The sequence below is a fragment of the Notothenia rossii genome, assembly GCF_949606895.1.
Source record: "Notothenia rossii genome assembly, chromosome: 10".
Taxonomy (NCBI): domain Eukaryota; kingdom Metazoa; phylum Chordata; class Actinopteri; order Perciformes; family Nototheniidae; genus Notothenia; species Notothenia rossii.
The window spans coordinates 11,077,278-11,103,180 of NC_136908.1; the positions used below are offsets into that span (position 1 = coordinate 11,077,278).

Below are 25,903 nucleotides of genomic sequence, written 5' to 3' on the forward strand. Positions count from 1 at the left end.
ATAATTAAAAAATATATATTAATGTTGTTCTTCAGAAACTGAATTTATATAGTTTGCTTTTTTCAAAAGGATAACATTCTGGAAAAATTGCAAGAACACATTCCAGATGTATAATAATACGGAACACTTCCTTGTCTGTTTACCTTATTCTTACCTGTTCTTTAGCTTTAAAAATAATATTAGATTTTTAGTCATGATAATATAATAAGGATTCTTCAATTGTTTATTATTTGAGACAGATTGTGTTGAAGTATAATTTCCACCATTATTTAATTTGATACTTGCCATCTTTTTATATGAATGCCCTGTTTTGTGTTTTTTATGTGCCTTATGCAAAAAAATTGCCTTACACTTTTTTTTTTTAAACTTCACATCTGTAAGAGGGAGGGTCTGTGGGCGGGTTTACTGGTCAAAACCAACCAATCAGGAAAATACTTCCTGCAACAACATGCAGGATGAAACGTCACTGCCACGTAGAAAATAAACTGCACGCGTGTCGCTGCAGCTTCTCCAAACTTTTCCCAACATTTCACTTACCTGTTTTGTTCCTCAGTGAGGTTACAGTGTGGCAGCATGCTGACAGTGCTCGCCTGGCTATGCTCCTCCATGCTGCTCTCCGTCAGCGGGGGGAAGCTCCCTGAAGCCGAGGTGGAGATAGATGTCCTGCACAGACCCTTCCTCTGTCGCCGTAAAACTAAGTACGGAGACATGCTGCTGGTGCATCACGAGCTGTACTTCGAGAATGGGACAATGTTGTACACCAGGTATGTTTCATGTCGGCAAACTGTCTTCGAAAAACTTCCGCGGTGAGTTTCAAGAGAGCAGGAGTTGTTACGAGATTAAAAGTAATGAAACTAACTTTCTCAAGACGTTAAGTGGAAGCCGTTTAGTGTATTTCTTCTTCTTCATTTAAATAAACTGCTCATACGGGTTTGACATTTGTTGTTAAAAAACTTTAAATCCGACTTTTCTTTCGACTGGTTGCTATGGCTACTCCATGCCAGGTGTTCACGTGTCAAATCTCATTGGTCAATCCTCCATCTGTTAGGATCACGTGATAAAACATGTAAAGGGTCAGTTCAGCCAAGTTACAAGACACATTTTATTAAGTTGACCATAAAAGCCAAACATAGCATGACAACAGATAAGGCACTTACTTAAAAAAGACAACAATGTGATATTTAATTCAAAAAAGTTGATCTCACAAAACCATTCTGTAAACATATATTACATGTTCTTATTTATACATATCACCTTATGCAAAGACATACATGCATATACACACATGCATAAACCCACACACAGCTTATGAAAACTGAATATACTTTTAAAAAAATCATACATACCATGTACAAAAGGTGGTAATAGTTAGAGCTGAGGTCCGAGGTCAAACAGGCGTGATATGCAGCATTTCTCAGTAGGGACTGTAATTGAGGGAATGTTGTGTTCTTTTGTGATTTGAGTGAGCGATGTTTACTCTAATTTCCACTAGTGTTACCTGCTGTTGTCTCTAAAGGGGGTCTTCTTGCAGACCTGTAACCCCACACTCTCTGTCTGTGTTTGCTTTCCAGTCGAACTGATGGTGACCGGCACGCCATGTGGTTTACTCTGGGCATCATGGAAGTGCTTAAAGGCTGGGATAAAGGCCTGCAGGACATGTGCTCTGGAGAGAAGAGGAAACTGGTTGTCCCTCCTGCCCTGGCCTACGGGAAGGAAGGGAAAGGTACTGCAGTTTTGACCATATTCATGCAAACTGCTGTGCATGCTGCTATGAAGAAACATGGGACTGTCTTTATAAAAGTGGTTGAGGTTTTTAGAAAATGTGTAATATTCCTGTAAATTAATTTTGCATGTATGCATATTATACTTGTCGGTCTTGTTTTGAATTGCTCTTCAGGACTCCCAAACTGAATGAAGGTTTCATTCAGCGGTATTACTCCACTTTTTCTCTACATGGAGCTTGTGAACAATGTTATGCTTTTTCCTGGTAAGCACACTCCACTTTAACCCCTAACATATGTCTCTGCTGTTCCTGACTAACTTTTGCCTTGCCAATAACAAGCTGAATGACTAAACATGACTAATAATGCAACCTAATTTTACTTCTTAGTAACACTTTCAACATGTTTTCGTATTATGTTTACTTTAATTAATTTGCAATATGTTGCTATGAGGGCAAATATTAGGGCCAAAGTAAGGGAAAAAAATCGAAAAGGAAAATGAAAGGTTTTGTTTTTTTTTACTTTCAGTATTAGTGCCAGCAGCAATTATAAAAAACTATATTTAAATGTTTTCCATCTGATTTGTTGATTATTATTTTAATGTGTAACGTAATGATATACCTTATTTAGATTATACTGAACAACTAGCTTTTTTCATTTACTGAAAGTTGATCTTAAACATTGTTCTTGAGATGAAGGATAAAAAAAATCTTGATCACACTCATTTCTTTCCTGAAAGGACTTCTAATATTTGTGATTCTTAAGGGATGCCACACCAAATGCTTTCTTTACACTGAAGCACTTTCATATAAACCCCAGTTGATACAGCCTCAGTTCTATCTGACCTCTTGCTTTGTGCTGTTCTCTGCTCAGGTAAGATCCCTCCTGAAAGCACGCTGACCTTTGTCGTTGAGCTGCTTAACATCAAAAATGGACCGAGGTCTCACGAGTCCTTCCAGGAGATGGACCTCAACGATGACTGGAGGCTCTCCATGCAGGAGGTATACACAAACACACACGCTGCCTTCAGAAAACTCTCTCACTTGGAGTCATCGGCGGATTTTGCTGGGGGGGCATTGCGCTGAAATAGGTTACAGCATTACTACGTCTACAAATATTTCGTATATCAATATTTTAATAGATGTAATAAAATGATTGTTACAATACAAACCTGAATAATATCATGCTTTGTTTGAAATAATTTCATTTATTAGGAGTCACTTGTTGTGACGTGTGAGGTTAAGGACACAAGTTCCCTCGCTTTCTTTTTGCATACAAGTGATTCAGCTATTGTATTACAATAATTAGCAGTAATGGATATGCAGCGATTTTTAAAACGTCCAATTTCTGGGACGTATAAGGCGTCTACTTCTGCGCTAAGTAGGACACTGGTTGATAATATTGTAGCGTGTTCAAGTAACTAAGGGATATAGTAGTTAGTTATTAAATAAGTATAAGATGTGCACAGATATGATAAGTTTTACAGTTATGTAATGCACTGTTGTTGGGGGGAGAGACCGCCCCTTCCATATGAGTGTTTGTGTGTACGGCAGGCATGAGGTGTGCATGACGGGACAAGTTGTGTTCGTATGTGGAAAAGTCATACTCAGTGCGGTGAACGCTGGCTTTATTGCTACTGTATCCGTGGCACCCCACGCAATAGTTGGGACTGTGTACTGACGTCAGTAAAAAAGGTTTGCCCCCCAAGCGCAAATGTCAAACGCCGCCTATGCTTGGAGTAGATAAATATGCGTTTTCTTCCTGATATACTAATAAAAAACCCTTGCGGCTAATGGTCTAAAGAGCCAAGTGTGGAGGCAATTCTTAAGAGAAACTCATAAATAATTAATGGCCAAAATGTGTCTTTTGTTATATTTAATAAAGAAATTAAATATAACAAAATATCAATTCAATATACAATTGAAATCGATCTGAAATGCAGGAACAGATCAATTTCACCCTCAGAGGATAAAGAAGTTCTGCACCCCGAACACAGCTGACAGTCCCACTATATATTCATGAAAGGAAACGGCCAACTGGTCCTAAATCCCATCATTAAACCATAAAACCCCTTACCCTTAACCATTAGCAAATCCACCTTTACACTTCCTTTTGCCCTCCTGAAATGTTAATCCTAAACATATGTTTCTGTTAAAAACATACAAGACTAAAAATATAATTTAACAGAGTAAAAGACAATCAGAGTATAAGACTATATGTTTTAAATGATTATATGATAATTTGACCCGACACTAAGCATTTATGAGCAGTTACCTTCTCAGATTGTGGTCTTCTGACAGTTTAAGAGGCCATAAGGGTGACATTCTCTCTATTATTTCATTTTATTTTCTAACTGGTAAATCACCTCGTGACCCATCAGATTTTAACACTGCTATAAACAAGTCATTCACTGTGCTACTTCTACCTGATATATGTTGATATCTCAAAACAATTGCTAATTGGAGTTGAAACAGACCAGCACAGCCAAGTGTCAATTATTAGAAATGGCTAATAATTAAGAAGTGGATGCACATTAAAATGAATAGCCCAAAATATAAGTGCTGTGCCGGTAAAGCAATTTGGAATATTAAGTAGTGTCCATTTTATTATTCCATATCTTTATTTGTTTGTCAAAAATAAACTGCAGTATCTTGGATGTAATCTTTTTTTTTTGTATTATTATTTTATTCTACTAAATCATCCAAAGAAGAAAACCAAGTATAATTCATACAAACAAAGATGCGGGAGGGCTTAAGCATAGCTTATGGGAAGTAGCCCTCCCGTGAATCATCCTAATACAACATTGGCATTATTGCGTCAAAAACATTTAGAAATTAAGGAATTGGATTAATGTATCTGACTCCACACTCAAGGGCTTTATTTTCATCCTCACTAATCGTCCTGCTCTCACCTTCATCCACCAGGTGAGCGTGTATCTGAGGAAAGAGTTTGAGCGCCACGGCTACCCTCCCAACGACACCCTGCATGAGAACATGGTGATGGACATCTTCAACAAAGAGGATGCGAACAAAGACGGCTTTATATCCTCCCGAGAGTTTACTTACAGACACGATGAACTCTAAATTCTCACACACTCGCTCAGTGGGATTTGTGGTTGAAATACTTTGATGCAGAGCCTTATTTCCAGCATAGGAGCATTGTGTGTCTGATCTGTGAGCCAATGGGTGTGTTTAATTGATGTCTTTTTTTATTTTGTATGTTTTGTTAATTTGTTTACAATAGTCCATTACACTCCGTGTCACTTGACATTACTTTTTAAGAATGTGTTCAAATGATATTCGCTTATCAGTGTCACCAAATATCTGAAGAAAAGTAGACAAGAAGTAAATGCCTTGAACAGTGTATCCAAAGTATGTAGATAACAGTTGCTACATTTGGCTGTAAAATTCAATTTTGGGGGAGAAATTGTATTTATTTCCCTTTAAAAAAATGTACTACATAAATGTAATTTCACCCTTTGTGGGTTCATAAGTAAAGGGACTGTTTTTATACCTGTATATAAATACATTTGGCAAATCAATGCGTCCATTTTATAGAAGAATTGGAAAAAAGTTATTAAAATCAGTCGTATGATATTGATTAAATTGTGTTTAGGTTCAAGGGCAATGTGAACTTTGGTATTTGTTGTTTCTATGGAGCAGTGAAATGTATTGTGTATAGGGCACTGATGATTGTGAGTTTTCCATGGCAACCGTGATGACTTGACTTAGCAGGAAAAGCAGGTGTAACCGAGAACATAATGGCTCAGTTTCATTTTCTCTGCGTGTTCCCAGCGAGCCAGTATACACAATACTCAGGTCCTGGCACAAAGCAGCCATCGTTGTTGTTATAAGAGACACCTGTTTGACAGGTGACAGCCGCTGTGGGAAAGTGCACTGCCATGCATGCACTGCAGTGTCAATGCTGAAAGAATCAATATTTAAAATTCTGAAATATACAATTATCTCTGCACGCTACTATCCAAAGTAAATCGTCTGAATGACAAAGTGAGAAACTGTACTTTGTTGTTTTTACCAACACGCTGGAGCTGTTTTCCAATATTTCCAACACACACACACGTCTCAAACCACCGAATGTTCCCACAGTATCTAGACCGTCCAGTTTTTTTTTGTAAACATGTCAAGACTAAAGTCATTATGAAGATGTATCTTCTAGTCAAGGCATATTACAATTTTCAGTTTTTACAACCAATGTGATCAATAAAAGTGAACTTTCTAAAACAAAATACTGTGGTTTATTTGGTTTCCACACCTTGTAACACTTTACACATTGAACCAGCAGGTGGCACTGTCTTCACAGGTGTTAGTATTGGTTAACACGGGGAGGAAGGTAACACTACACCTCATTCATTATGTATTCATAACAGAGAAACCAGATGCATTCCCATGATTATTAAATGTCTCGATGCATTAGTTACTTATTAAAATTAAACACAAAGGAGAGCACCGCCATATGTACAAAGATAGATGAAATAGCATAGCCCAAGTAGTCATCTGCACTTTTGTTGTTCTCATTGAGGTTAAAGGGGCCCTATTTCAGGTTCATATATGTATTTTATGTCTTTACTGTGACATGTCTCCATGCTTTAATGTTCAAAAAGCTCTTTATTTTTCTCATACTGCCTGTGCTGCAGCACCTCTTTCACCCTCTGTCTGAAACCAGAGCCCAGTCTGCTCTGATTGGTTAGCTGGCCGGCTCTGTTGTGATTGGTCAACCGCTTAGAAATGTCCCGCCCCTTAGCCTATCACGTACAATGTATTGGAGAGCTAGCCAATAGAAGCTCAAGTGATGTCATTATGTTACAGAAGTAAACAAAGGACTACAATATAGGTGTTCCAAGAACTTTGGGATTTAAGCCTTTGCAGACATTTACATGCATAAAATCCTATTCAACACACTACAGGAAAAGGAAAACCCTAAAAAGCATAGTAGGGCCTCTTTAAGTTTTCTGCTTACATACTTTGGACAGATAACAATTTAAACGGATTGTCCTGCTTAAACCTTTTAAAGAGTTTATTTTAGTGCAGTAGTCATTGCTGGACCACAGTTTGTATATTTAAAAGAGTTTTACTTTCTGTGTGCTAAAAGTTGTTTCTGCATTAACCACTCACTTTACAAGTGCTTCTGTAAAAGGGGCAGATCCTGACATGAACTGAAAATATAATAATCTGCACGTAGATTTTGAAATGCCTATAAAATGTATCAATTGTCATACTAAATTCAGCTGCTGGAAGACACTGTCTCTTGTGTGTGTACGGTCTGTATGTAACGTGTGAGTCTGAGGAGGGAGAGTCGCCCTCCTCCTCACACATTCAAAACATTCCACACTGGAAAAGGTCAGAGGTCACATAGTCAGAATAAGGCGGGACCCTGTTTGACACCAACATACACACACACACACAAACACACACATACACTAAACATGAACACACACACAGTTTTCATCCAAATAAGTCCATGACAGTTACGTAATTGTCACGAGAAGGAGGAAGAGGAGGATAACTGCCTGATATGTGAGTGGGGGGATGAAGATCAGGATGTGCTATGAATCATCTGAGGTGTGTCCTTATCCCAGGAGGGTTGGGGTTCACTGTATGGAGAGGAAAGAGGAAGACAACTCAATAGATGATGATGACGTCATGGATTAGGATGAAAAATATTGAGAGGCTCTACCTCTGTTTTCTTTGCTGGGGTAAGTCCGAGGGAAAGGTTTGAATTCTTCTGGAGGAGGGAAGTCCTCTACGGGGTGGAACTGGAACTTGGATTCAAAATCATCTGCTGGAAGTATACAGTAAAGATGTGATTAAAAGGCTGATCTGTTGTGCTAATTTCAAATACAAGGTCTCCATGCTGCATGTCATTAGCTGTCTCCTGTTTACTGGTCTCTCTACAGCTGTTCGATCGATTAAAGGCAAAAAAAAGTCTGTACAAATATTTTCTTTATACTGTTTCAGGGTATATGCAGGAATCCTGAAGTCAAATGCAATTCCTTTTAAGACCTTTTTTAAGACCCTTTCCATACATTTTAAGACCTCATCGTCACTTTGAGTTTTAACCGTTTACATTGGCGACACACTTTACCTCACATTGACTATATACAGTATTGATTGTCCTTCCTCCTTATCTTCCAACCATTTGGACGCAAACTTGCATTTCCCCATAACGATGTTGTTTAGCAACCGGCATAAACGGACCTTCGCACGCTATCAAGCAGTGAGCGTGCGATGTCCTGTTCAGATGACGTCAAATCCAACGGGATGCCATAAATAAACTACACAGATTCACACTACACACCTACGCAATGATTACGTTCAGGCAGACTGTAGAATACAACCTCTTTGGACAATTGATATACTTATTGAAAACAAGCTACAATATTTAATAACTTGGAAAATGCCGTTTAATACTTTTTAATAGCCTTAATTTTTGCAAAATTAATTGATAAACTTTTAATACTTTTTAAGACCCGCGGACACCCTGTGTTGCATCGGAACATAAAATGAACAGATCAAAAATCATTTTAAACAGATGTTTAAACAATCAGGTATATTCCACAAGCAATGCAAACCTCTGTACAATTACAGCAGACATTCTCCACAAGCAGAGGTGTCTCATCCTCACCAGGTTTATTTTTATTTTTAGAAGAAACAAAAGCTCTGATACAGTATAATTATAATGAGGATGTAGAGAAGAGATAATGACATTTTAATTCATTAAATAAGTTACATTTAATACAATCGTATTCTCTCATTTGAAAGCACTCTAAAGGCCTTAATCGTCTCCTTAAAAATGTCAGATCAATACTGTCAGATATATAGTTACACTCACCCAGGCTGTGCAGGTGTCCATTCCTGAGGCTTGACGGAGGCAGGGGGGGAGGTGGGGGGGGAGGAATGCGGGTGGACAGCTCGGTCGAGGGGGAGCGTGCCGGGGGAGCCGGAGGAGGAGCCAGCCGACCGCTACCTGTCGCCATGGGAGACAAGAGCAGAGGAGTCAGTGGGGTGTCGGACATAAGCAATAAGATCTACCAAAAAATGAAAAACATCCAAAACTGAAATGTTTATTTGGGATAGCAAGGCCATATGGTTACTCGAGGGAAAATCATTGATTTGTAAAAACAGACTAAAACGTTACACAACACATTCCCTTTTGACTTTAATAACTATTTGCAACAGCTGCAGCAGTTTATAAACTATACTTCAAATGCACAACTGACAGTACAAATACTTCGACTGGGGTTGTTTTTCTCCCGTGAACATGTTGTTGTAAGATGTACACCTACATTGTATTTCAACATTTGCGATTTCCCCCATGGCATGTCATGAGTTGTGAAAACTGTTCCTCTAAAGAGTTATTTTTATAAGTTTATACAGACAACAGTATTTCTACAAAATCAAGAAAAAAGTCAGGGAGAAAAACCATTGCCCTGAAATGTACAAACTTTGTCTTGTACATCTAATACTTTCTGTTGCGCTATTTTACATAATCTTCATCCTTTTCTTAGGTTGGATGTGATATAAAATCTTGGAGCAAAGAACTAGAACACAAGAAGTACACTGGAGAACTTCAAATTAATCAGACCCTGAAGATGTATTGGAAGTTAAGGACCGACACAGTAGGGACAAACCAACTCTGAAGCTCTCTTCCCTGAAGTTAACCACACCTAGAATATGATCAACATTATACAACAAGACGCTGCAAGCCCTGTCCCTGGCAGAGTCAAACTGTCCTGTTATTATCTGAAGAAAAACTGTTTTTGGTAATATTTACGAGACAGCTGTAGTTGAAGCCCAAGCGGAAAGAAAGGGCCTGCATTATCGCATTAGGAGAAACAGCTCTCAGTTTTTCTGTGCTTGGAAAGAGAGGAGTGACAGAGCTTAAACTAAAGAGCCCTATGAATAATTCCATATCCGGCTCCATCTTCCTGTGTCGGTTATGGCTATTGTAACGGTCTGAGAAGTGTTTATATTTGGATGTTCATTTGTGTGCCTTGTTTATCAATTTATGATTTAGTAAATTTGAGTGTAATTAGACAATTGTAAAAATGTAGAGTATTATCTGGATAGCGAAATGTAGAATGGTTCACATTTGGGATGTGGTCGATGAGTCGCATGACCACAGTCAGGTCAGAAGGCATTGCCATGGCAACACATGCCGTTGGAATAATCTACAGGGTTCAAGAAGCGCACACGGTAAATGTTTATCTTTTGTGATATGTGTGTTAATATTTAGTGTGTGCTTTGATTTTGCTAATGTGTTAGGTGTTACGATTTAATGTAAACTTTCAACTGTTAATTTCTTATAGTTTACACGTTGTCTTTGGAGAATGAGAGCGAGAGGGAGAGAATAAACCGTCAAAAAGACATCAGTATGTTCGTGGCCTTATTTATTGGACCAGTGTAGCTACAGCTATACTTTGCTTTTCTACAAGTGGTAGAGTGGGAACATCTCAATATCCACTGCCTTGGGATGCTCACTCTAAAAGATATGACAGAAGGTTCATTATTTAATCCACCCTCCAACTTCTTTGCATTTCAAATTGACCGGAAATCACAGGTGAGAAAAAAAAGAGCCTTTCTCATCATGGCGTCCACTCACCTGCACTTCTGGGCACAGCAGGCGGCCGTCGGGTGGGGGCGTTGCAGGGGTACGAGGGGGGCAGAGGGCGCATGGCTGGTGAGGGTACTGCGGCCAGCTTGGGTGGTGGAGGGGGGAGAGTGGATGGGCAGGTGGGGGTGTAAGAAGATGGGAGAGGAGGAGGCGGAGGTGGAGGAGGAGGTCCCAGGGGGCTGTCCCGCAGGATGGGGAACCTCGAGGGTTCAGAGGAGACTAGAGGCGGAGGGTAGAAGCACCCTGAGGACCGATCCCCTGGTACAGCAGAGTGAGAGTGGAAAGGTGGAGGAGGAGGAGGAGGAGTAGAGGGCTGGGAGATGGGGCTGTGGTGGGAGTGCTGGAGGGGGAGCCAGGTGGGCTTGGTGACCTGGGATGGAGGTGGGGGAGGAGGGCAGGTGGGGAGGGGAGGGTGTCTGTTAGCGGGTCGGTCCTGAGATGGAGGAGGCGGTGGAGGAGGGGCAGAGGGAGGAGCAGGTGGAGGAGGAGGGGGAGAGTAAGTGGGGAATGAAGGTGGGTGCCTGCTGCTGTGGGAGGGGGAGGTGGGAGCGGAGGAGGAGGGGGGGAGAGGGCGGTGGACGGAGCGACGGTGCTCTGCTGTCCTCTGATGCTCCGAGACGCTGCTGCTGTCGGCTGGAGGAGGAGGAGGGGGGGGGTTCCACAGGGGCTTCAGGGAGGCGGAGGAGCTCGACCGGGACACTTTGAGAAACACACACACACACAGGGGAGTCAATTCGATAATCAATGTTCGGGCTGACAATAGTGATTATTGTCATTATCAAGAAAAACTACAAATTAACTTCTAGATTAATTGATGCATTTTTTGGACTACAAAATGTCAGAAAACAATAAAAAACGTCCCAGTCAAATATCAAGGTAATGTTACATTTCTTCAGTCAGCCTAAAACCAAATGATATTCAGTTTAATATCATATGAAACATCAAAAAAGCATGATCCATATTTGAGACATGTTTTTATGTAAAATTACGATACTCAAAAAAGTTGGCCGATTATTTTTCTGTTGAACAACTGGTCCATTGGTTGACTAAATATTGCAACTACTGCATATCTATATCCTTTATAGATTAAGACATAGCAAGACATGTTTTCACCAACCTGGGGTCTTGCTGGTTTGTCCTACAGGCCTGAGGGTGGGGAAACCTCCAGCAAAGAGCCCACCCAAAGAGGGTCCCACGGGTGTCCCTCCTGCTGAGCCCACACTGGAAACATCTCCAGGGCTAGTCTTGGGATCTGTGGAACAACACATGTGTACACATACATTACATCACAAGTGATCATAATAATGGCACCACTGTCCATTTAGTGTTACTTAATGGTCATACAAACATTTGAAATGCGTCTTGCAACCGGGCAAAACATACCATTGAATGCACACATACTTGAAAAATACTGTTTATGCAACATATTTAACCATTTTATAAATCTTATTGTATACTGGGGATACATTATGTATGTCTTGTCTACTGTGTGTGCCACTGTAGTTGTTTCCTATTCTTCCTGCATCCTTATCTCCTTCAGGGCATTCCTTCCTGAAGTGTCCACTTGTTGTGTCAAAAAGAAGCAACACACTCCAGATCGACCACACACACTACCCTCCCTTTTTCCCAAAGTCTTGTTTTACATTTATATCTCACACTATGGCATCCTAACACATAAACACACATCATTCTCCTTCCTTTGAACTCCACTGTGAGAATTAGGTGAGTGTGTCCATGTGTACATTAGTAGCTCTGTAAGGTTGTTGGTCTTACTCTCCACGGCCGGGGCACTGCGGTCGTTGACTTGTGCTACTTTCCTGAGTCTGGCTCCGTTCTGGATGTCGGCCAGCAGGGCATTCCTTCCACCTGCTCCTGCACACTGGAGCTTATGAGGCTCCGACGGACACTGCCACACGGAGACAGAAAACAGCTTTCATCTAACAGTGAATTGCCCCATATTTGTTCTGCCTTGAGGGTCGACTTCAGGACACTAAATAAAGAAAAGACTATTTTGAAAATCATTTAATAATGGCATTTACTGTATATACTTAATGCAAGCTCCAATGGTTAATTCCTGTTTCATGTTTTCATTTATTGGATATCTTTTGGGTTTTGGAATCGGGATCAGAAAAGCAAGATGTTTGAAGAAATCATCTTGGACTCAAGTTAATTAAATGTAACTTTTTCTTCTCTTTTTAAGTATTTCTGATATATTTAAAAGGGTTCCAAAAAAAACTCAACACAAATTCGCAAAAAAAGGAAAATGTACTTTCAGCCCTTCTTAGTGTATTTTCAATATGTATTTGATAATTTCAGTAATTCAGTAAAGGGGTTTTCAAGGGGGAATAGGAACACAATTAAAGCTAGGGAAGAAGAAGAGAAGCAGGGTGGAGAATAATTCTTTAAGTAATGTTGACAAATTCCTAGAGAGATGAGATGACTTCAGTGTATTGATGTGTCTCCGCAGTGTGTCTGTGTTCGCTGGCAGCGGCTTCTCATTTAACATGAGGACACTGAGGGAAACATAACACTCCTCTGCTACTGAGAGACTGCTGTCTGCCCTACTGTGTGTGTGTGTGTGTGTGTGTGTGTGTGTGTGTGTGTGTGTGTGTGTGTGTGTGTGTGTGTGTGTGTGTGTGTGTGTGTGTGTGTGTGTGTGTGTGTGTGTGTGTGTGTGTGTGTGTGTGTGTGTGTGTGTGTGTGTGTGTGTGTGTGTGTGTATTACCTCAATCAATAATGCAAACAACCTACAGGTGATGGTTGATGGTCATTGAGAAGGACACGAGTTAGTCTTTGCAAAATTGCATAAGAAGGACTCTTACCTGTGGCAGGGCAGCGCTGGGTGGAGGTGGTGGAGGGGGAGCAAGGGGAGGAGGCGGGGGAGGGGGGGGAACTGGCATGCTGAGGCCTCAGATACTGCAGAAGACAATGCAAAAGCAAAGACAGTCACCATCCTATTCATGCGCTACTCCTGTGTGCAGGGGGATTCTCGATGACCTCTGACCCTCTCCCCTGAACAGGAAGAGCTTTCACCAGCATAGAGTGCAAAACAGGAAAACAGCAAGCGCTCCATCCTCTCTAGAGAAATCAGACACAACACCCCCCTGTCCTCCTCTTCTTCCCACAATGCCCAGTGGCGGGACTTGGGAGAGGGACAATGGAGAGTGTTGTGTGAAAAGTAATAGACCCCTACCGTTCAGTCAGAATTGGAAAACACGTTGAGGAAACTCCACAGGAAAACGCTACAGCCTGCAAAAACATTGTACTCTACTTTCTCCCGATTATTTTTACAAATGGACATGTTACAGGATGTCTCGTGATTCAGTAATAAAAGTGATAAGCTAAAGTGGCCAAACAGCAACTTTCCAGGAACAGAGAGACACAACTGTATTTTGAGTTTTTGTGATGTATCCTTTGTATGTATTTGTGGATGTGCTTTCTTTTTTGAGTTTATATGTTTTTGAAAGAAGAGGAAAAAATGTGTAAATTAGCATTTCACAACAAACCATTACCACATAGCATCTGGCCCTTGTGCTACTGTGTTGTCCATATCAGATCAAATAAACTAACTAGGGATTACATCACCGTCTTTCAATGTTCTTGTGTCGTTGGCGACTTTGCTGGGTAATGATCCACAGCGACAGTCACTGAGACCCACACACAACTTAGTTGGCATCATAAATTCTTGACGAGCTGTCTTGCATGACTGTGAAAGTCTGAAAACAGCTTGAGTTTTGTTAACATTTAATTTTCTGTGGAATTTGCACATGCTGAGCAATTTAATCAAACCGAACAGAACCTGTTTTTGTTGAATTGAGTATAAGTCCCTCTTGTCTTTGTGTGTGTGTGTGTGTGTGTGTGTGTGTGTGTGTGTGTGTGTGTGTGTGTGTGTGTGTGTGTGTGTGTGTGTGTGTGTGTGTGTGTGTGTGTGTGTGTGTGTGTGTGTGTGTGTGTGCGTGTGTGTGTGTGTGTGTGTGTGTGTGTGTGTGTGTGTGTGTGTGTGTCGTCAGACTGTCCTTCACTTCTATTTCTATCTCCATATCTGTGTCAGGCGGCCTCTGTGACACGTCTCGTCTCTAAAGGGGGAAATGCTGGACACTGCTTGGCTCTATGGAGGACCAGTTGGTACGCTGAGTGTTAATGCACCTCTCACCAGCTGTTTCTCTTTGATCTGTATTACATAGAATTCTTCCTGGAGGGAAGTCAGATGACACACACCACACACACGCAGCAGGAAGTGGCAGACTTAACAAGGGATTTCTACACTTTTACATGTAATTATGCAAAGAAGATTGAGAACATGAAACCCCATTACCGGCTTTTTTTATTGACTAAAGGATAAATATCTTTATGTATGAATCAATGAGGAGAGTGCTTCTTTACATTTCTGTTTGGGGTCTTTAATGTTTTACAGGTGGCCATGTTTTCTTAACGTGAATATGATGGATTTTCATCAGCGTTGATGTCAGGACTTTTTTATGCTGCATTACAGTCACATTTAAATACATACATTTCATTTGTATTATTTGCATTTCTTACAGTTTGCACATAAGATGTCAACAGGGGACATATAGACTTAAATATATTGAAACATTAAAAACTATGAAGGACTGCATAACCTAATTTATATATGTGTCCAATTCACTAAATGTGCAAATCGTAAGAATAGTTGATTTTTACATTTCAAACACATGGTTGGTCTTTAAGACTAACAGTGAGGGAGAAAAGCCAATGTCTCAAAAACACAAGTATTTAAACAATCCTCCACATGTTTGTCTTTTTATTTTTTCTAAAACGTAAACAAAATGTATTTGAAACTTTGGTGGAACGATATTAAAATTGAAAATAGCTACATAAGTGTATAAAGAGTAGGCCTATATGTTTTATAGTTTAAACTGCACTGTGGGAATGATATACAGCTTGAATACCTTTCCACTAAAACAAGAATGCCTTTGACAGTAAGATGAACTTGATGCGGAGAGACAATAACAAAACAAGGAGTTAAGATAAACAGTTCATTGTGATGTCATGGTATGTCCTACGTTTACACATGTCATCAGACAGTTTTGCAGAAGAAAAAGAACCCAGACAGTCGGAAACAAGATCACCAGGATTGTCTTACCTTCTTGAAATATCCCAAATCCACCTGTTTGTAGGGAAAGCTTCAGTGAGGTGGACCACAGCACAGTGTCCTCATAGTGCACCCCCCTCAGTTAGGCTATTTATAGTCCAATGAGGACACCACTGATCCGGCCGTTGCGCTAAACCTTGAGAAAGCGTTTCAAAACTAACAGAACGTTTTTTTTTACTTCACACTGAGAGAAAACAAGCGAAAGTGGTAGTGCACGATGGTCTCTTTCTGGCTCTGTTTGAAAAACTGTGAGCGCGCTACAGAAGGCGAGCAGCGCGCGGCCACACCTCACCGACCCCCACTCAGCACGGGACCAATGAGGAGGCAGAGGGAGGACCGTGTCATCGACTCAATTCATGCTCCCTAGAAACTTTCCCTACACCTGTGTGAAATATAGAGATGGGAGAAGATCTTGTACTTAAGTACCAGACTGTAGGTATACTATGTACAAGTAAAAGTCCTGCAATCAAAGGTTACTCAAGTAAAAGTACAAAAGTATAAGCATCCAAATACATTTAAAATACCAAAAGTACTCATTATGCAGAATAATATAAACCTTATGAATACAATTATTGATGCATTCATGTATAGTAAAGGTGCTTCTGGTTTGAACTGTGTTTACTGCAGGGTCATTTGTGAATGTTAGGTGTAAGTTAAGTCTTATGAATGTTGTCTAAATTATCATTATTAATCCAAACCTGCAAAGTAACTAAAGATAATAAATAAAGTAAGTGGACTAAAATTACAGAATTTACCTCTAAATTGAAGTGAAGAAGTACAAAATAGCAAAACATTGAAATATTTAAGTAAAATACAAATCCCTCAAAATTGTACTTAACTACATTACTTAGTTACTTTACACCAATTCAAATTAAGTAGGCATTATCAAGATCATGATAACTGCTTGTATTGATAATCTAAACCCATGGCTGCCTAGTAACAACGTATTCCTTTATGGATTTTTTTTAATTACTTTTAAGTAGATTTTAGTTCTAAAACTCTATTTTTCGACTGTTTCATTGCACATTTTCGCCCCCTTGTGTTAAAATATGACATTACAAGTCATCCTTTTCAAGGGTGTGCGTTAACTAATATTAAAGTATGTCTTTCACTGAAGGCAAATTCATTAAAATATGATAATGAAATGGTATTAATGCAATACATGTGAAATGATTGACGCATGGTGCATGATGCGTCATAATCCTTGTAATGCCCTGGTCACACACACGCACCTCAAGAGGAATGCAGTGACACAGGCTCCCTTTGAACTTTGGTTTGACACACACTGCAGACGCCACATTTAAATGGCACTAATCCTTTTCAATTGTATTTTTCAGACTATGTTATAAATACACTTTAACCCCCCCTCCTCGTCTCAAGTCAAGTAGTGACGTGGCACTAACACGACTGACAAGATGTGATACGAAATCTGTTTACAATCTGTTTTACTTTGAGGTTATTTCATGTTTTTGGGTGATTTTTATGTTATCCTTAAACTGTAAAATAATTTACCTTTTTTTAGATTTAACAGCAATATCAAGACACACTTTCTAACACAAAGCTATCTTTGCCCTGTCCAAGTTTACTAATTAGATTGTGGTTGAAAAGGATAATGAAGCACACATGCACGCAGTTATCAGATTTATTTCTCATATTTTGTCTTCATTTAAGTTTTCACAGTTGGTCCAAGTTACAGTAATCCTGCAAAGCAAACTAAACCTGGACTATACTTCTTCAGCTACACGGTCATATATCTCATTCACACTGATATATCTTAACGGGAGCTTCTTACTTCATCGTCGGTAGTTTGTTTTGGACCCATGATGTCAAACAACATGCTGGATTTCATCCTTCATTCAACATTTTTTATGCATTTTCCTGGCAAGTATTGTGCATCTGATTAAAGGTGGCTCACAAGCATTGCTTAATTTCTTCCACAGTGATATTGTGTGTCAAACATAATTATAAAATCATTTTACATCTTCATAAACATCCTTCTAACCCTTTTGAATCAATTTTTTTTGTAAAAGGAACATTATACTTATCCTTCATTATCAAACATATATTATTTGCATCATAGAAATAATGTTAACATCTTATACACAGTATTTTTTTTTCTTGAGCATATCACACTTACACTTCAGTATTGACAGACAATTGGATTTGAGGAATGTGCTTTCTTAGAAGTTTGTAGGTTTTTTAAAGATTCTTTCAATGATTACATTGTCCATGACTGGAAATGTTACAATGTGGGACTCAAACTACATATTAAGGTCTGAAGTGCCTACATCAATTTCATAATATTTCCTTTTTTGGGCTTTGATTATTCAATATTATTGGCGAAATTTTTCCATAACGATCATGAAACGCAAATATGATCCTCTTCAAGTCGCCTTTCATAGTTTCTTTGGCCTTCTGGCATAAGTCAGTCAGCGAAAATGTCCACATTTCCAATATGTCATCTACCAAATAACTTCATTTCTGCAGTTTGGGGCTAAAAGTTGAATGCTCCTCGCCCGGTAACCAACATGCAGCAGACCTCTTGGTTGGCTGCCTCAAGAGAAGAAAGCATCTTCATGAAACTCAAAGTCCTCTCCTTTCCTTCAGGTATCTTTTATACAGCAGTCTTTGATTCCTTCCTCACCATCACCTCTCTCCTTGATGACACTTTCTATGTCTCATTGTCCTGTATAGGAAGGCTGGAGCGCACCCTCCGCTTCTCCTTAAATCGACCCGAGCGTGACACATTCATATTCCTGCGACATGTCTGCTCGTTGAAGACCGACTCCATGCGGGAGTCATCGTAGGTGTCATCGTTGAGGAGGCTGGAGGCCTTGTTGGACCCTGGGAGGTTGTCTCCTGCAGGTTTGGAGGCTGCTGGGTCTTTCTGCTTCTCGGGCTGGTGTGCAAAGGGGTCAAAGTCCTGGTCAAGGGAGTGGGGTGTGTCCTTAGGGCCTCCACTCTTCTTCTTGGGCAGGAATGCCTTCCACCATGGGATCCTCTCTGTCATATTGGACTGGAGGGAGGATGCTGGAATGGGGAAGAGATGCCATCAGTATTTTAGTTGAGATCTTCTCCTCTTAATCAGTTTTATTTTAAGAGCTGTCATTTGATTTTGAGGTCATTTGATCTTCATGCTCTAAACTGGCTTCTAAATATCCTAATTTCCCATAAAACATCAAATAGGACTGAGCTATATGAGGATTTATAAAGTCAAAACTGTACAAATATGTGAATTGTAAATATTTCTCCATTTGGTTTCCATTGTGGGTTCAACTATAGCTTCACCGTGTTTGCTTATTGTGCACTAAAGTTCTCCTCATGAGAAAATATTCAGTACTTTTCATTTGTCAAGTATTAAGTCAGGCAGCAGTATACATAAATAAGCTGTGCTTATTTCAAATAGACAATTTTGTAATCAAATAACCAGAGAAACATATGTGATACCTGTTTTGTATTAGAAGATCTTGGCCATGTCGCCAATCCATATATCTAATTATTACTTAAAAACTCTCACACATCATCATACATCTTGATCCTATGATATTCAAAACTCATATTATCTGTTTGGACATCATGATTTGGCACTTTGCTAAATTTGAATATGATTAAATATGACCTGCTATCTTGTAACATGTTCCACAGCTGACACAACTTCTCACCAGCTACTCCTCAGAATAACCAGTGTAACCATGTTTATCTTCTCTGCATAACTGGTTTAATGGGTGGTAGGGACAGATAAACAAACCCAAGCCGTGATTCACAGATGCGCAAAAAAAGCTGTCATGAAAACTCACCTGAGCTCAGGAGTGCAGTAAAGTGTGTGGACACTCAAAACGACCCGAGGCAAAGTGTAAATGTTACACTTATGATTGTTCTGAGATATAAATCCACAGGACAGGTCAGTGTCGCCTTCTTCTTCAGTGGTGGACAACAACTGTGTGACAGCAGTCAAGGGGTCGAAGCAGTATCCATTTCAACGCCACCTCCAAAACATTTCATTTTCTTTAGCTGCTCTCGCCAAATTCTCTTCTACTTCTGCTGTTTCTTTAGAATAGTACACATCAATTGACACATTTATAAGGAGAGGCTCTCTTTCACTGACCCAGCAGGTTTCCGCCTCCGAAACTCTTCTCGCGGAGCACCTGTCCTCACTCCTGATTGGATGAGCCTGCAGGTTGTGTCACGTGTGACCCAGCTCAGGTGAATACACTGCGATGGTAGGCGGGGCCTGTCGTTGCGAGGCAACATACCCCATGGGAGCGTGCTCTTCTTCAGTGACAGATTAAAAAAAGAGCCCTTTGTATCACCAGAACCCAACCCAAGAAAGGGAGCCAAACCATGCTCCAACTTTGGACGCCCAGCTGTTTAGGCCACAATGGCGTGTAGTGTAGACTTACGCTGTCCACACAAAGGAATGGAATGGGACTGATGTTCACGCTATTAATGGTATTAATAGCGTCCGATCTAAATACGTTGCAGGTTACTCAGCAGCTGTAAACTACATGGTTTGAATGCAGGAGGGGAAGAAGTACTATATAGTATCATATATCCTACGTCAAAGTAGAAGTACAAGAGTGTAGGAATTCTCTGTTAAAAGTCCTGTATTAAAAAATGTTACTTAAGTACAAATGTATTGGCATCTAAATATAGGCTACTTAAAGTACCAAAAGTACTCATTAAGCAGATTGGCCCCTTTCAGAATGATATATATCATGTTTTGGTTATATATGGATGTATTGATGTGTATATCAAGCTCGTAAAATTGGAAATAATGTAATCTACTTTATTTACTCCTGGGCAGAATGTGAATTGAATCCAGATGTATCTTAAGTATCTTTCAATTGTTGATCCTAATCTGCAAAGTTACTAAAGGTACTACAAAAATGTATTGGAGTAAAAGTATAATAATATGCCCCTTTGAATTGTAGTGGAATAGGAGTACAAAGTAGCATAAAATAAAAATATGCAAGTACCTCAAAATTATACTTAAGTACAGTACTTGCGTAAATGTACTTAGTTAATTAACACCACTGTTGTAGGTTAGTCAGCAGCAGGTAGTTTACATGGTTTAAATGAGAAGCTCTGTTGACATGGTAGAGGGGGTGTGCAACAGGAAGAAGTCAGGTGTTTCTTGAAGTTGCATTAATGCACCAAACGTGCAATTAAGTGAGGGGAAGCAGTTTAGCCTGGCGCCGGTTTCACCTTCCTGGCTCCTTGCCCTGCATTATTCTTCTGGAAGCTTCTGCTGGTCGCATTGCAGGCCTTCTATCAAGTCCATGTCAGCTGTATGTAGTCCTTATGCCTGTCTGTCTGACTTTCTGCCTGTCAGAAGTAATAACCAGGGCATTTCAACAAGCTGCATCCTCTACAGCCAAGTATATAGTTAGTTAAATCCAGAAATATAGACATATACTGTGGCCTCAATCTTTGAAAGAAGCCAATCCTCAGTTTTGAATATCCTTAATGACTCTAAGAACATTTGAAAATGCTGAACTGGTTTTATATTACATGTATATCATGAAGTACCATTATCTAACACATTAACATGTTAAAAGATCATGTACAAATGTTACATAGAACTTCTGGGTTGCAATGTTGAGAAAAAACACGTCTACTCACCTTTTTTCGTACCTTTTTATGTTTGAAGTAGCAATATTCCTTACATGAATACAGCCTGTTTGCAAGATTGAGAAACATATGACCTGTATTATGAAGGTCATATGTTTCTCACTCTCTCATAAGCTGGCCTACAGTCATAGGCTATTAATGACTCACTATGGTGATTATAATAATGATAGTTGTGGAAAGTGCTATACTTAGATCATATTATTTATTAATTAAAATGCTACTTTCACATTAGTGCATCATTGTTAATTAGGAAATTAAACAATATTTGATCCTACGGGCCATTATTAGCATTTTCTGCAAGTGAAACTGTGCATTGACACTTTTACTTAAGCAAACGGTTTGAACATTTCTTCCACCACAACATCATTATAAATACTTTTTGTACACCTGCCCTTCGGCTATTTTCCACCATGGCCTATCGAGCTGTCTTGCTGATGAACTCCAAAGCTATAGAGACAAAGCATCTCTCATGCTGGAGGGCTGGTGATGACAAGCTGCAGTTTACTTTCCACTATTCCTTTTGATGGATGGATATTCAAAAAGTTGCTTTATGAAAAAGCGGAAGCCAGTTAAGTCATTGTAACAGTTTAAGTCTGTGTTTGTATTCAAATGAACAAAAGTCCTATTGCATAAAACACAATATAAAATGTTATAACAAAGAACTTTGTCCATGCCCAAAAAAACAATAAAACACAACACATAGCTCTAATGGAAAGCTGCAACGTCTCAGTAATACAAACCTCCTTAAAATAGGAACTTTCTCAAGCAAAGTCCATCCTTCGAACACAATCACATGTTTACAATATACGTATATGCGCCTTGAGCTTTCAGACATTCATATTGTTAAAATGCATCACAACTAGTACAATCTTTCATTTTGAAACGTTCTATTCTGTTCTTATCTAAAGCCAGTTGAGTAGCACTTGAAATGTTTGGCTCTATGAAACCTGATGTACTTATATGATTCTGTTTTCTTCAAGGTTGTATCTTCCTGGTCGAATGCACTTATTGTAAGTTGCTTTGGATAAAAGCGTCAGCTAAATGCAATGTAATGTAATGTATTCTTTAAAAGCCACGTGTTTGTTTAAATGGTATCTCCTATATGACATTATGCCCTTTTTATTGGTGTTCCTTTGGAATCCCAAGTGGTTTCTGTGTGGATCAGTGCCAACACGAGGCCCGGTCTGAGTCTGATCATCGAAACGGAGGAAGAAAGAAACAGAGAGAGGAGGGAGGAATCAGGGAATGCCTTTTGTCTCGCTCCACTAAAGTTTAGAGTGAAAGTTGATGAAGGAATGTGCACCGTTTCTCCCTCAGCCGCTGGTGGCCTGCATACCTGGGGGACTCCATCTCACATCCCAGTCGAAACTCTGCAGAGTCACTCCTCACTCTACCGACATACAGGTAAGCATGAATGCAATGAACACTCAATTACACATTTCAACACATTTCCACATTGAGAGGACACAGATGATGCTTAATACAAACATTATGGAGCTGCAACTAATGTTTATGTTCAATGTCAATTATTCCATTTCTTTTTTATCTGGATCAATATATTGGTCTTAAAAGTTCTAAAAAATAGCAAATATATGCCGATAAAGTGTTTCCCAAAGCCCAAGATGATGTATTGTCAAGCCTTGCTTAGAAAACCCACCAAAATATTATATATGAATATATATAGAATATACATACTCAAGTTTGAGTAGTTTGAGTAAGTCAAAAAAAGCAACGATAACATAGTTTCTCAAATGAAAGTATTTGCTTTAAGTTTGTTGATGTTTGACCTGAAAAATAAACAATTAAGACAAAATAAAAAGTGAAACCCATGGATAAAACTTTGTCTGGACTAAACAGAATCGCAATCTCAGGATGTCTTCTTAACATAACAAGTCTCACTTTTGCATTTCCTCTCTAACTCTCGGTCCCATATCTCAGAATCTGCATCTCCTTCCACAATCCCCAGGTAGTCTCACTGAAAGTTGAGATAGAGAAAAACATCCATGCAAAAATCTTTCAGATACAGTTGCACAATTACAATAACATCAATCCTTTCACCAACAAGACTATATTTCTCATTGAACATGTTCCAGTTATGACACAAGGGTTTCCTCAGTGTGACCTTTGAGCATTTGCCCAGTGAGACTGAGAGGCATGTTGAGAATGTGTAGAAAGCAAAGTGACGTTGTAGAGAGATATTGACGGAGAGATTGTATAAGGGGATACCCTCCAGCTGTATCCGTTTCTGATTGCATACTCAACGTTTGTTCTCCCAGCTGTGAGGGTGAACCAGCAAAAATAACAACGGCAATGTTACTCTCATATGCTCAAGATGCTATGAACTGAGTCAATAACAAACATTTGGAGGTGTCAAGGATAATATCACATCATATCTTTCAATCAATAGTAGATACAAGAACCAAAACTGTAAGATAGGATAAGATAAGTCTTTATTGATCCCCGTGGGGAAGTTCTGGTGTCATAGCAACAGCAAAGGATCATAAAACACATGCCGCATTGGGCAGGTAAGAGTACACAAAGTGACAATAATAATAAAGCATTTTCTATGTGCAAGTGTGCACGTGCGAGGCCAAGTAGGTACATGTGGTACAAGTCATGTACCCGAGGTGCTGGTTGCAAAACGTTGTGATGAGGGGTCAATCCTTGATTGTGGAGCCTGATGGGTACGGGCACACTTTTATTCTTTGTTTGTAACTGGATATCAGTTATTACCAACATGCAATAGACGTCAATAATTGTTAAAAATCTCAAAATGGCTGCATAATTTCAGTTGCTATTTACAGGTTAATAAGCTGAGACAAAATTAGAAGCAAGCTAAACCCAAAATGACTCACAGAACAATGCATAAAAACGTATGTTGAGTCAGGTGCGCACACTTCAAAATACGTGCGCCTGTCTACGGTCGTGATTTCGTGGGCAATGACGGTATTGTGCTTGCATCAAACATGTACCATGTGCGTATGAGACTAGTTGACTAAGTCCTTGGGACATGATAAACCTGAAAATATCTGTCATTGTGCAGCATTGAACAACAGGTTGAGCCGAGGCGTGCTAACCATGGGAAAAGGGGCAGGAAGGCAGCCAGTTGGACTGGTAGAGTCAGCTTACAAAAACCTCTAAGAGGAAGTGAGTGGCTACTGTATCTAAGGAGAACAATAAAGCCAGACCTGGTTTACCGGCCTTCTCTCAAAGCACAAACACTAAAGGCCTCTTCAAACACGGTTACCATGCAGGTCAACAAATGAATGTATTACAGCCAAAAGCTGATGGTTTTAGAGGTCAACAAATAGAAGGAATGGTACCTACTAAACAAATACACTGTTGTCTCTTCCCAATAATTTGGGTGGAGCAGGCCGAGTTATGTGTTGGTGATTGGAAATAGTTACATTCTATTGCATTGTGTGCTTGATTTAAGGATTGCATTGTTGGGTCGTTTCTTTCTGTTTGATTTGTTGAGTTATTAAACGGTGAGTAAAGCCTCTGAAATTCACCAGAGCCTAACTAGAGACACTTAAGATGAAACCTTCAGGAATGCAGAAAGGAATCTCAATTTACTGGCAATTTTCATACCAGACTGACAAACTAAAGAGCACATAAACATGCAGCTATGCACACACACACACACACACACACACACACACACACACACACACACACACACACACACACACACACACACACACACACACAAACACACACACACACACACACACACACACACACACACACACACACACACACACACACACACACACACACACACATTTTTGGTGGACTATTCTTCTTATAAGGAGTCTTATTGATTAGGGTTACACTTAACCTTGACCCACACAATTGGCCCACACAATTGCCATGACTTATGTGAAACTGCATTATCCAATATTACCTTTAAACCAAAACTCCCCTAACATAAACTAGTAAGTTACGCCTTAACGTTGGAGGCTTGTCATTGTGATTCTTCTATTTTTTAAAGCTAACATTTCCTTGTTACTGCAGAAACTAAGAAACACAAGCACAAAGGGTTGCATCAAGTACTCAGGCCTCACCTTTTTTGTACTTCCGAAATACCCACATTTAACAACAAACACATTAGAGTAAACCGTTTTAAAGTTAGATAAAGCATTGTCCAATATATAGCATGACAACTAATCATGTTCCGATACATAGTTGAAGATTTTTATAAATACATGCTGTTGAAAGTTTCTTAAGTAGCCTTTGTCGTGAAATATTTGTCCAAAAGGACATTATTTAACCAATGTTAGTGCAACCTGGAAACATGCCACCTACTGTTAGTGATTGACCCTCCAACTGAAATTCCTAATTCTTGAATAGACTTCTGCAGAGTAGAGTGAGAAACCTTGAACTTTTTATGCAACATTTACTTATTTATATTAACATAATTACAGAGCCACACCAGGTGTAAGTTACAAACTTTGGACTAAACCTGTTTCCCATCAACTAATAGTGAAGCAATATTTTATCAATGACTACACTTTTATCACATCAAAAAGTGCTCACTATAACATTTAGAATATCAAGCTGGAAATAAAAACTGGGCTAAATTAGGAGGATCTGAGTGCAAGATCTGACCATTTTTACAACTTGTTTACCAGCTTCACCAAAGTACATTAGAATCCTGAGTAGAGTTCTCACATCTTCATCCCAATATGGCAAATTATTATTTGACCAGCAGATGGAGACAGATTACATCTTGATAATCACTTAAGGGTATCATAAAATACACTTTTTGGAGGGGCTATACATACAT

General features: G+C 39.5%; 3 protein-coding genes across 5 annotated transcripts; 1 reads left to right on the top strand and 2 right to left on the bottom strand.

Moving 5' to 3' along the window:
- Positions 1-449: 449 nt before the first annotated feature.
- LOC307022946 (peptidyl-prolyl cis-trans isomerase FKBP14-like) lies at positions 450-5,262 on the top strand. Its single transcript, XM_079655880.1, has 4 exons — positions 450-764; positions 1,572-1,723; positions 2,595-2,722; positions 4,646-5,262. Exons 1-4 carry the CDS (start codon positions 574-576, stop codon positions 4,802-4,804), a joined length of 630 nt encoding a protein of 209 aa, XP_079512006.1. The 5' UTR covers positions 450-573; the 3' UTR covers positions 4,805-5,262.
- Positions 5,263-5,953: 691 nt separating this feature from the next.
- wipf3 (WAS/WASL interacting protein family member 3) lies at positions 5,954-15,774 on the bottom strand. Of its 3 annotated transcripts, none has more exons than XM_079655878.1 (8): positions 15,475-15,774; positions 13,175-13,268; positions 12,126-12,258; positions 11,470-11,604; positions 10,341-11,051; positions 8,571-8,705; positions 7,416-7,520; positions 5,954-7,332 (listed from the first exon to the last, which is right to left on the bottom strand). In XM_079655878.1, the coding sequence occupies exons 2-8, from the start codon at positions 13,250-13,252 to the stop codon at positions 7,292-7,294; spliced, it is 1,338 nt and encodes a 445-aa protein (XP_079512004.1). In that variant the 5' UTR covers positions 13,253-13,268; positions 15,475-15,774; the 3' UTR covers positions 5,954-7,291. The 3 variants fall into 3 exon arrangements, with proteins under 3 accessions (XP_079512004.1, XP_079512005.1, XP_079512003.1); XM_079655879.1 differs by having other exon boundaries at positions 7,416-7,517; positions 13,175-13,266; positions 15,472-15,774; XM_079655877.1 differs by having other exon boundaries at positions 13,175-13,266; positions 15,472-15,774.
- A 1,337-nt stretch (positions 15,775-17,111) lies between these two features.
- LOC307022464 (proline-rich protein 15-like protein) lies at positions 17,112-19,619 on the bottom strand. The gene is made up of 2 exons (XM_079655271.1): positions 19,281-19,619; positions 17,112-18,513 (listed from the first exon to the last, which is right to left on the bottom strand). Exon 2 carries the CDS (start codon positions 18,491-18,493, stop codon positions 18,155-18,157), a length of 339 nt encoding a protein of 112 aa, XP_079511397.1. The 5' UTR covers positions 18,494-18,513; positions 19,281-19,619; the 3' UTR covers positions 17,112-18,154.
- Between the last annotated feature and the right edge of the window lie 6,284 nt (positions 19,620-25,903).